This window comes from Musa acuminata, chromosome BXJ3-7, assembly GCF_036884655.1.
Source record: "Musa acuminata AAA Group cultivar baxijiao chromosome BXJ3-7, Cavendish_Baxijiao_AAA, whole genome shotgun sequence".
NCBI classification, from domain to species: domain Eukaryota; kingdom Viridiplantae; phylum Streptophyta; class Magnoliopsida; order Zingiberales; family Musaceae; genus Musa; species Musa acuminata.
In genome coordinates, this window is record NC_088355.1 from 3,332,683 (window position 1) to 3,344,048 (window position 11,366).

The 11,366-nt window shown below is 45.5% G+C and overlaps 1 protein-coding gene across 1 annotated transcript; it reads left to right on the top strand.

Moving 5' to 3' along the window:
• The first annotated feature begins 9,600 nt into the window (after window positions 1–9,600).
• Window positions 9,601–11,136, top strand: LOC135643125 (uncharacterized). Its single transcript, XM_065159737.1, has 2 exons — window positions 9,601–10,657; window positions 10,937–11,136. The coding sequence occupies exon 1, from the start codon at window positions 9,616–9,618 to the stop codon at window positions 10,654–10,656; it is 1,041 nt and encodes a 346-aa protein (XP_065015809.1). The 5' UTR covers window positions 9,601–9,615; the 3' UTR covers window position 10,657; window positions 10,937–11,136.
• Window positions 11,137–11,366: the final 230 nt, after the last annotated feature.

Consider the following 11,366-nt stretch of genomic DNA (forward strand, 5'->3'; position numbering starts at 1 on the left):
GCCACTCGGCCCCTTGCGCAGCAAGCACTACGCTGCCTCGGCTCCTCAGCCTCATGCGCAGCATGTAGCACGCTGCCTTGCTGCCTCGGCTCCTCGGCCTCACACGCAGCCAGCAAGCAGCCTCGCTGCCTCGGCCACTCGGCCTCATGCGCAGCAAGCACTACGCTGCCTTGCTGCCACGCTGCCTCGGCTCCTCAGCCTCATGCGCAGCATGTAGCACGCTGCCTTGCTGCTTCGCTGCCTCGGCTCCTCGGCCTCAAGCGCAGCCAACACGCTGCCTCGGCCACTCGGCCTCATGCGCAGCCAACACGCTGCTGCCTCGGCCCCTCGGCCTCATGCGCAGCAAGCAACACGCTGCCTCGGCCCCTCGGCCTCAAGCGCAGCCAACACGCTGCCTCGGCCACTCGGCCTCATGCGCAGCCAACACGCTGCTGCCTCGGCCACATGCGCAGCCAGCACGCTGCCTCGGCCACTCGGCCTCATGCGCAGCCAACACGCTGCTGCCTCGGCCTCATGCGCAGCAAGCAACACGCTGCCTCGGCCTCAAGCGCAGCCTCGCTGCCTCGGCCACTCGGCCACATGCGCAACCAACACGCTGCACGCTGCCTCGACCCCATGCGCGGTCTATCCGCCTACACCGAGCACCTCAGCCAATCACTGTCGAGATCCACCTCGGCGCGGCCCGACCGCCTGTCGTGTTCCTCGGCCGCGTGGTGCCCGAGGCCACGTCCTCGCGTCCTGCCCGCCTGATCGTGCTACTCGGCCGCATGGCCCTCGCGACCACGCCTACGCGGTCTGCCCGCCTGCGTCGTGATCCTCGGTCGCGTAATGCCCGAGACCACACCTGCGCCGCCAGCCCGCCTGCGTCGTGCTCCTTGGCTCCATGTTCCCGAGACAGACCAGTGCCGCCAGTACGCCCGCGTCGTGCCCCTCGGCTCCATAAATCCCGAGACACGTCTGCGCGGCCAGCCTGCCCGCGCCGAACTCCATGGCCCTATCCACCTGGTTTACGCCCCTCGCCCGTAGCTTGCCTGCACCGAGCACCTAGGCAACTCTCTGCCAAAATCCCACCTCAGCGCGGCTTGCCCGCTTGAGCGGTGTCCCTCGGTCGCAGCCTGCTTGCGCCGAGCACCTCGGCCAATCTCTGCCGAGACCTACCTCGGCGCGGCCCGACCGCCTGTCGTGTTCCTCGGCCGCGTGGTGCCCGAGGCCACGTCCTCGCGTCCTGCCCGCCTGATCGTGCTACTCGGCCGCATGGCCCTCGCGACCACGCCTGCGCGGTCTGCCCGCTTGCGTCATGATCCTCGGTCGCGTAATGCCCGAGACCACACCTGCGCCGCCAGCCCGCCTGCGTCGTGCTCCTTGGCTCCATGTTCCCGAGACAGACCAGTGCCGCCAGTACGCCCGCGTCGTGCCCCTCGGCTCCATAAACCCCGAGACACGTCTGCGCGGCCAGCCTGCCCGCGCCGAACTCCTCGGCCATATCCACTACCTTGCCCGCCTGGGCCTTCCCCCTCGGTCGCGTAATGCCCGAGGCGCCCCAGCGCGGCCAGCCCGCCTGAGCCTTCCTCCTCGGTCGCGTAATGCCCGAGTGCCTTCCTCCTCGGTCGCGTAATGCCCGAGGCCCACCAGAGCGGTCAGCCCGCCTGCGTCCTGCTCCTCGGTCGCGTAATGCCCGAGGCTCACCAGCGCGATCAGCCCGCCTGGGTCATACTCCTCGGTCGCGTAATGCCCGAGGCCCACCAGAGCGGTCAGCCCGCCTGCGTCCTGCTCCTCGGTCGCGTAATGCCCGAGGCTCACCAGCGCGGTCAGCCCGCCTGTGTCATACTCCTCGGTCGCGTAATGCCCGAGGCACACCAGAGCGGTCAGCCCGCCGGCGTCATACTCCTCGGTCGCGTAATGCCCGAGGCGCACCAGAGCGGTCAGCCCGCCTGCGTCATACTCCTCGGTCGCGTAATGCCCGAGGCACACCAGAGCGGTCAGCCCGCCTGCGTCATACTCCTCGGTCGCGTAATGCCCGAGGCGCACCAGAGCGGTCAGCCCGCCTGCGTCATACTCCTCGGTCGCGTAATGCCCGAGGCGCACCAGAGCTGCGTCATACTCCTCGCTCGCGTAATGCCCGAGACACACTGGACCACAGGCCGCCTCAGACTACGTCGGCACCACGAGACGCAGCCATGCCTCGGACCCCCTCCCCCATTACGACCGACGCATGGCTCCTTTTGGGGGGGGCATATGATAGGGATAAAAGTGGCGATGTGACACGCCCTGACAGCATCCCCCTGAGCGACATGCTGCCCGAGGCACGCCATACCCTGCAGCAGCTCGGCCTCCCACGCCACCAAAGGTACAGTCCTACCCTGCAGACAACCGCGTCAGGTAACATCAAACTTCATCTATAAATACCCCCAAAACTCTAAAGAGAAGGGGGAGAGAGGAACTCACTCAGACACAAAACACTCAGAGGCTCTTCTTCTGCCTCATCCACAACCCCCTCCACGTCTTCCTCTAACTTGATCGTCGGAGGGGTCGGGCCGAGCTCCCGGCCCGACCTGTGTGCAGGTGCGAGACGATGTCGCCACTTCCTGAAGCTGCGGCGGAGCTGCCTCCCGACCCGAACCACCGACCCGAACCACCGACCCGAACCGCCGACCCGAACCACCGACCCGAACCACCGAGCTCGGCCGCCGGGAGACCCCGAGGGACGCCGCCCGTTGACCACCGCCTTCCGGACCCGGACCAAGCCGCGACGGCCCCAAGGCCACGGCTGAACAGTTACTGACCGTAACAAAAGTTTGTTTCTATTTGAACAATATAGAAAGCGATAATTTCTCGGATCAAATATTTCTTGCTTAATCATAGACGAATACTTGCATGTATCCAATAATTAGGAAAGAGCTAAAAGTAGGCAACAAGTTTTGCAACCAAGGGCAAAACAGGAGCCGGGTGTGACACTTCAATGTGAAATCACAAGATAGAAAGAAATGATCATCAATGTTGTCACACAGTCAAAACCCAAAGCACAGGAATGTGTTATCAAAAGGTCAGAAAAGCCGAATTGTAAAGAAAATAAACAAATAGAAGAGAGAGAGAGAGAGAGAGAGAGAGAGAGAGAGAAGATGAGGAGCAAAAAGGGAAAATGAAGAGCTAATAGTTGCTGCAAGTTGAAGTTTCGTCGACCAACTTGGAATTCAGTGATAGTTTGAGAATCAAATATAGAATTAACCATCACTCATTAAAAACTGCAACTCATGCCAAAACTAGAGAATGCTACATCACTTACAATGGATCCTAGAAGCAAAATAAGAGAAACCAACTCTTTTTTTGTTTTTTGTTTTAATGGATGGGTAGATGGAGCAACACCTGCATCGGCAGAGGAAAAGTGAAAGAGAAAATAAAAGAAATCAAGTGAAAATTATGGGAAGTTGACACAATATATTTTGGATGATGTAGGAAAGTGACTTCATTCTCCTACTATTCTGTCTTTGGCTGCCAATATATTTCTTATGCCTCCAGAGTTTTATTGTGCTGTTGTTGACATTTTTTGATTGATTGTAACATCATATCTGAAAACCATGAACTTTCAAGTGATCCCACAAGAATGCATCCACCCATTGCCCAAGTAAAGAATAAGATTATCTGTTTGTCTGTCGCATGCTCCTTTGGGCACACAAAATCTCAGTAAATCAAACATGTTTTGAAATACCCACTTTCAATTTTCTGATTCTTATCAATCACCCACAATCCAAAACCATTCCTACTTTTCTGCTTCTAGCAAGGTTGTGACTTCTTTACATTTTCCTGAGCAAATGTAAATAAATATGCCACTATTAGACATGGATGAAATTCTAAATGATACAAGTACTTGTTCATCTGACACACCTATCGAACATAGCTCAAAATTCACCCAAACACTCTAGTACTGTATTTCACACTTCACAGCCTTCTATTTTGGGTTCAAGGCAACAACTATATCCTGGATTGATAATAGAAACATCTTGCACAAATTACACCAAAATCTACAAAATTTCTGTATTTTTCATATCATGAATTTTGAAGTAAAAGATACAACATACTATTGTCTTACCCTTTGAACATGCTGTAGAAATTATGTGGATTGACATAGATTTTTGTGATGTCAATGGTCATACTTTGTTGTTCACAAAGCACCTACAATGTTTCTGAATAAAATAGGAAGAAAGATCTCAATGTTATGAATGCAATGCAGTGACTAAAGCCTAAAGGCATCTCATTTTTCATTCTTAGGAGACCAGAAACATATTTTCACAACAAGTCGAGCAATACATGAAAGCATTGAGTTTGTGTCTGTGTTTGCTTAGGACAACCTCTGAGGCAAGAGTGCTATTCTTAGGGGACCAGAAACATTTTTAACAACAAGTCGAGCAATACATGAAAGCATTGAGTTTGTGTTCGTGTTTGCTTAGAGGACAACCTCTGAGGCAAGAGTGCCTCTCTTTGCACTTGCCAACAATTAAAGGGGCTGTGACTTCACTTTGGTTGGCTAATGGTCAATTCTTTTTTTCTATTAAAGTTCCATAAGCATTAGAACAGGGAAAGGAATAAGCATCAACATTACTTTCTTTTTCGAGAATTCAATTCGGTCCATCAAATTCAAAGGTAAGATTATATCCTAGGATGTTACCTTTGGTTGTCTTTTGTTGTTTATATATTGTCCTAATGTTCTGGCAATAACACCAGATATTAGGCAGGAAAAGGGAAAGGTTCAAGATTCAGAGGTTTGACCAAAAGAGTGAAATTGAGGTTAAACCATGAAAATCACATATAAAACAGATACAATTAAGAAATTTAAGACTAGGCATGATAAATTTAAATTGTCAGAATTATTAGAAACTCCAAATAGTTAATGCAGTGTCATATCCCCAGCAACCAAAATGCACCAGGTACATAATGCAGCAAGATAAACATTATGCAATGTTGCTTCCTGCATCAAAATGCAACCTAACCAACTACTCTCCATTCGACCCCATAAATGGAATGAGAAAAATGAATACATATGCAAAAGAATAATTAAGTTGCGACTTATAAACAAGCAATGAGCTATAGCTAAATTCAGGCATCGATAGCAGGTTACCAACAATCACATTGCAAATATGTTCACCAATATACTACATCATCATCATCATCCAACACAATCAACTACAACAGAACCAAAAATTAATAGCTAGAGGGAAAAATAAAGAGAGACAAAATCGGGAAGATATAATACCAGCTAGAAACGGCCCCGCCAGAGAGCAACAATTGCCGCATGTAATCTTGCAGGAAGAGCATCGGGCTGAAGGGAACAGGCGGCGGAGGAGCGGTGACGAAGAGATCGGGGCCAAGGATACCGGAGATAGCTTGGGTTCTGGAGGTCGAAGATGGCGATGGCGATGGCGTAGGCGTAGGAAGAAAATAGGAAGCAGCGAGGAGAAGAAAAGAACGGACCGGTGGATGTATCAAGTTATTTAGGTTTCAAGATCAGTATATATATATATAAGCGAAATCATGAAAAAAAAAATTGTCTAAACATATCCATTTTTACTTGAAAATATTGTTTTGTCTCCCCTTTCATCAAACTCGTTATTGTTTTCATCGTCCTATCATCGTCTTTAATTCTCGTACTAAAATTTTTTATTACCCATAATACCCTCTTTATCATGTGGGATCGCCCCTCTTCACCTACCGTCCTCGTTTGTTCCCTCCACTTGCACCCCTCATGCGAGGGTTGGTCATCCCTCTCTATAGTAGTCCTCATGTGATGATTGGTCGCCCTCCTCCATCGATGGCCCTTATGCAAGGGTTGGCTGCCCCCCTTCACCGTGCATAGGTTCGTCCCTCCATCAACTTCGAGTAAGCATCATCATCATAAATTATTGGGTTTCGATGAGCACGATAGTGGAGGTGATGATTAAGGAGTTGGGCTACGTAGAGACGGAGCAAAGCAGATAAATAAGTAAAATAACCCTTAGAAAAAGTATTGTTTCAGAAATTTCAAAAAGTACGAGTCTTTTTCAAAAAAATTATCATTATATATATATATATATATATATATATATATATATATATATACATATATATATATAGAGGATATCATAAAAAAAACTTTTTACTTTGCAAAAAATTTGACAAAGCAATCAAGATTTTCTAAATAGACTTGTGATTATGTGAAAAGATCATTTTATCTCCTAAGACCTATTATTGTCTCCATCATTCTATCGTCACTTGAAGCCCTCGCACTAGAGTTTGTTATTATTTGTAATTTCCTTGTTATCGTGTGGGACTATCCCTCTCCACCTATAGGTCTCATGTGAAGGCTACTCATCCCCCTTCACTTGCACCTCTCATACGAGGGTTAGTCGACCCCTTTCATCTTGCATGAGTTCGTCTCCCTCCACTTGCAACCCCCATGCGAGGGTTGGTCGTCCCCTTTCACCGTGCACGGGTTCGCCCCCTATCAACTCCGAGCGAGCATCACTATCATAAGTCATTAGGTTTCGACGATAGCGATAGTAGAGGTGATGGTTAACGATCTAGGTTGGGCGAGTTGGAGCAGAAATGATGGAAGAGTAAAATAATTCTTAGAAAAAATATTGTTTCAGAAATTTCTAATTTGAATATATTATATCACTTATTGCTTCTTAGAAATTAGTCCATCCTTAATTGGGTACAACAAAAAATCTCTTATAGCTTATAAGTAAGTATATCAGTGTTCTTTTATAGCTTATGTTTTTTAGATTTATGATAAATAATTGAAATATTTATCGTAGTATCAGAATACATCATAAGTTCAAATATCTACACAGTACTCATTTGCATCATATATTCTGTGTCTTGTTCATTTACAAGTCTAAACTGCTTTATTGGTGAGATGATATATTAAGACTCATAAATATATTAAATTATTTTATAATAACTTAAGATTTTTGGACTTATGACAATGAAATTTTCTACCAAAGTCAATATTCTCTTTTTTTTTTTGTTTTTAAATGAATATGGGTGTTCAAATTAAAACTGAATTGGTTCAACTCCAATTGATTATCAATAATTTGATTTTAAAAATTATAAACAGTTTGAGATTTCTTCTTTTCGGTAAATAATTCAGATTAAATGGGATCAATTTTATAAATTTTTTTAAATAATTAGATTCCATGAATTAATGATCATGTAGTAGCGGTGTCGATCCGATTCCAATATCATTTCTCAATTACACAAACCTTGTCGTGTTGATCTAATTGAATTCTGATTCGATTTAATCAATTTATTTAAAATATATTTTTAATTATTTAAAATTATAAATTAGTTAATCGGTTAATTGACCCGATCGAATTAATTAGGTAGGTTTCGATTCTTTCCTAACTTATTTTAATCGAATCGAATCGAAAGTCAATTCAGTTCATTTTAGCCCTTAACAATTCCGTTCTAATCGACTATAATGTCTATTAGCATCAATAATGATAATTTCACAAAGTTTGTATCGTTAACTTTGTGCGTTTATAGATTGTAACGGTGATAGTTCTTGTAAACTATAAAAAAAATCACACATTTAATTTACAAGATCACACTCTTTCTATTCAACCTTTTCTATCTATCAATCTCGATATCATTAACTTAGGTTTCAAAAAATTCATATTAAATTTTTTTTCCGATATCGATCTTGATAAGAGAGAGACACATTCAATGGCTTGATATTACTCAGAAACACTCCACATTAAAAAAAAAAACATTGAATTCTATTCACGCAAGTCCGACTCGGATCATATTGGGGCTGAACAGTACTCACGAATGTGACCACCGACGAGGGAGAAAACATCCATCATGATCTCTTTGGAGTGACACCTTTCGGATAATGACAGCACCCACAAAAGAGAGATGATGAATGGATCACAAAGCATGTTCGATGCTACCTTTTGTCTCCTCTACTACTTAGATATCGATCTTTCTCCTAATATGGAGTGTTTTGCTTGTAGTTATCTATACATCGATCACTATATTTTTTTCTAAGTGATTAAATATATTAAAATAATGATTTAATCTATTGATATGGACAAAGATTTCATGTCACTTAGATGCTAATATGCGATGATGTTAACTCTCCTCCGAGAATTGTTTGCATCTCTGAAACAAACAAAAAGACTGATTAGAATTAATAGGAGTCTCAACATATAATATTGTTGTTGTAAATAAACTATATCAATCTACTAAATAATACCAAAAATAAGAAGACTAAAACTCATTTCAACATCGTCACAACTTCGCTATATCAATACGATATGATATACCGTTATCCTCTCGACACTATAAAAAGATACGAATAACAACGTAATATAGAATCGTCTTTTTCTTTATTATTCTTCTAGAAAGTATTTCCTAACTTGAGTATTGGAGAACAAAAGTCTCGTCCCATTTGACGAATTTACAGTAAAAAAATAAAAAATATATATATGGCACAAAGGAGAGAGAGAGAGAGAGAGAGAGAGAGAGAGAGAGAAAAAGAATGCTCCCTGAACTTTAGCAACCGGCCAAATCGGGTGCTTGTGTGATACGGATCCAATGCTTTCTTATTAGCTTTAGTGAACACTAATGCTCACTTTGGCATCGAGAGCAAGAAATGTGTGCCTCCTATTTCCAAAGTGCCGGCTTTATGTGATGATTCGGTGTCGTCTTAAGGTTGGCGAGTCTCATTGGATGTGTACTTTTATTTGTTTTATGATGATAGATGCGTTCTTTCCGCATTGGAACGCAGGGAATCTTCTTTCGAGGCATCACGAGATGTATAAGATTTGAATGCATCTAGCAAACATTACCATTGAATGCTTAATTCGAATAAGAATCGTCTTCCTTATATTTGATTTATTAGAAATATTATTTAAAGAATAACGATGAAGATAAAATATAAACTCATAATTTTACGATAATGAATCTTCTTTCGAGGCATCACGAGATGTATGAGTTATGTTATGAATAAAATTTGAATGCATCTTCTTATATTTGATTTCTTAGAAAGATTATGTAAAGAACAAATGACGTTGAAGACGAAATACAAACTCAGAATCTTACGATAAATTATCATAACTTTTATCACATAAGTTAATTGATACTAATTATATTTTTTTGCTCCGATATTATATGATTTAATATAGATAAACTAATCAGTGGATAAGAACTATTATGGTATCATTTCTTTAATGAAAGAGGGTGGGGTGAAGACATATTAAACTATATCATTAATTGATTCTAATGTTATGGTTTGACTCAAAGGAAAGATGAGTTGATTTTAAAGATTCGATCCAGTTGGAGATTCGATAATTTAAAAGAAAAATACATCTAATTTAACTTTTATTAATCGATCAATAATGCCAATAATAATAAGACAAGACTTGGATTTCTTTTAATTTTAGGGGTGGTATCATGTGAAACGGCACGAATCTTATGGTCCAGATGTTGCGCTCTGCTTACATCTACAAGATTTCCTTCTTTATTACCCTTCATTTTTTGCTTCCGAAATATAATAATAATTCCACCTGAATCATCACATCACAGCCGTCAAAATCTCATCCAACGGACAGATCTCACCGGCTTCCCTCGCCGAAATCGATGCTCTTAAAAAGCTCGGAGAGCATCACCGCTCGCCGAATTCGAACCTTCTCGCTCCTCCGAGCCTCCTTCGAGGTGGTCGACTGTGGCTTCTTCGATCTGAGTTCTACGGTTTCGAGTAAATTTCTAGGGCTTATTGGAGTCCTCGACGCCTTGTGCGGTTCGAGTTTAGATTTTTCTTCCTCTTCTGCGCTCCTAGCGATGGCGGATCTGAGAAGACGGCCTCCGAAGAACGGACTCGAGAAGACGATCTGGGTCTCCAAGATCGGCTTTTTCCTTCTCGGAATCCTTGCCTTCGGCGTCGCGGCGCGGCTCGCCGTCCCCACGGCCACCGGAGTGCTCGCCTCCGCTCTCCCCCGCTTCTGGGCTTCCCTCTGCTCTTGGCTCGTACCGCCGTACCTCTTCGTCTTCATTCAGTTCATCGTCCTTGCTATATGGAAGCTGTCAGACCAAAAGCAGCCGCACCGGGATCCGTGCGCGGTCGAGGAAAGGAAGCAGGAAACCTTGGATCCTGTGAAGACCCGAGCTTTCGAGCTTCCTCCTACTGTCTCTCTCCCGCGGGAGCCGTCCGACGCGTGCACGAGGGAGCTGGAGGAGAAGCCCGCGGCTTCCTCTGCCTTCGAGACCGAGACGAGTACCGAACCATCGGCAGAAAGCGGCGACCTATTAGAGGAGGCGGAGCTGGCTGCGGCAGCGGCGGACAGCGCGGTTGAGAACGACTCGACGGAAACCACGTGGGAAGCGATCATGGAGAAGCCCTCCCAAGGCCGAGACCCGCGGCCGATGGAGGCCGTGGAGACGAATGGTGGAGAACCATCGGCGACAGCTGCGGGAGAGAACGACTCGATGGAGGCAACGTGGAAGGCGATCATGGAGAAGTCCTCTCGGGAGACGAGGCCGCTGGAGGCCGTGGCGATAACAGAGAGGGAGCCGTCGGCGGCGGAAGAAGAGAGCCCGGCTGACAACGACTCGATGGAGGCCACCTGGAAGGCGATCATGGAGAAGTCCTCCCGAGGCTCCGGTGCCAGAACCCATCTTTGAGGTAATCCCCACCACAATCTTGATGTCCGACTCGTGTACTTCTTGTCCCTTCCCTGTGTTCTTGAATCTGAACTCAACACGGTCCCTTCTCTGCTCCCATCACAGAGTTGACTTCTCTCTGTCTCTCCTTCTTCTTCTCCTTCTTCTTCTTCGTACGCGAAGTAACGCAAAAAAATCAAAACTTGAATCGATTTCTCTCTCCAAGATGCGATCTTTTGCTCACCTGTAGTAGATTGATCTTGTTGCTCATCAATGTTCTTTTGCTGTTTCAACATCACAGGCTCTTTTTGAATGCTGGACGTGGTGGGTAGGGGAGGGCCGAGTTTCTACTTGTTTCTTGCTCTGTCATGTGTAATCATGTCACTGTGTGACACCACTTTGTTTCACTGGCTGTGTTGATGAGCTTGTTATGCGTATGGAATGGTGTGTGCTTGTCGATAAAAGTGAATCCAGGGATGTTGAAGCCATGAGTTCATTTTAGTTCCAAGCTCTTTGCACTGAACATGTCACGAAAGAGTGAGTTTGTGCTCTCGGTGTTGCTGTACTCGTAGATTCACGGAAAGCTGTACTTTTTTCTCTGATGAAGAAGAAGAAGAAGAAGAAGAAGAAGAAGAGAAAGGATAGCCATGAAGACCGAGTGTGCTGTTGGGACATGTCTGCCAAAGACCGGATGTGGAATCTACTGCAACTTCCACTATACATGTCTCCTC

Excerpts from the sequence above, each read along its gene's own strand:
- LOC135643125 (XM_065159737.1), top strand. The coding sequence starts at position 9,616 with ATGCTCTTAAAAAGCTCGGAGAGCATCACCGCTCGCCGAATTCGAACC.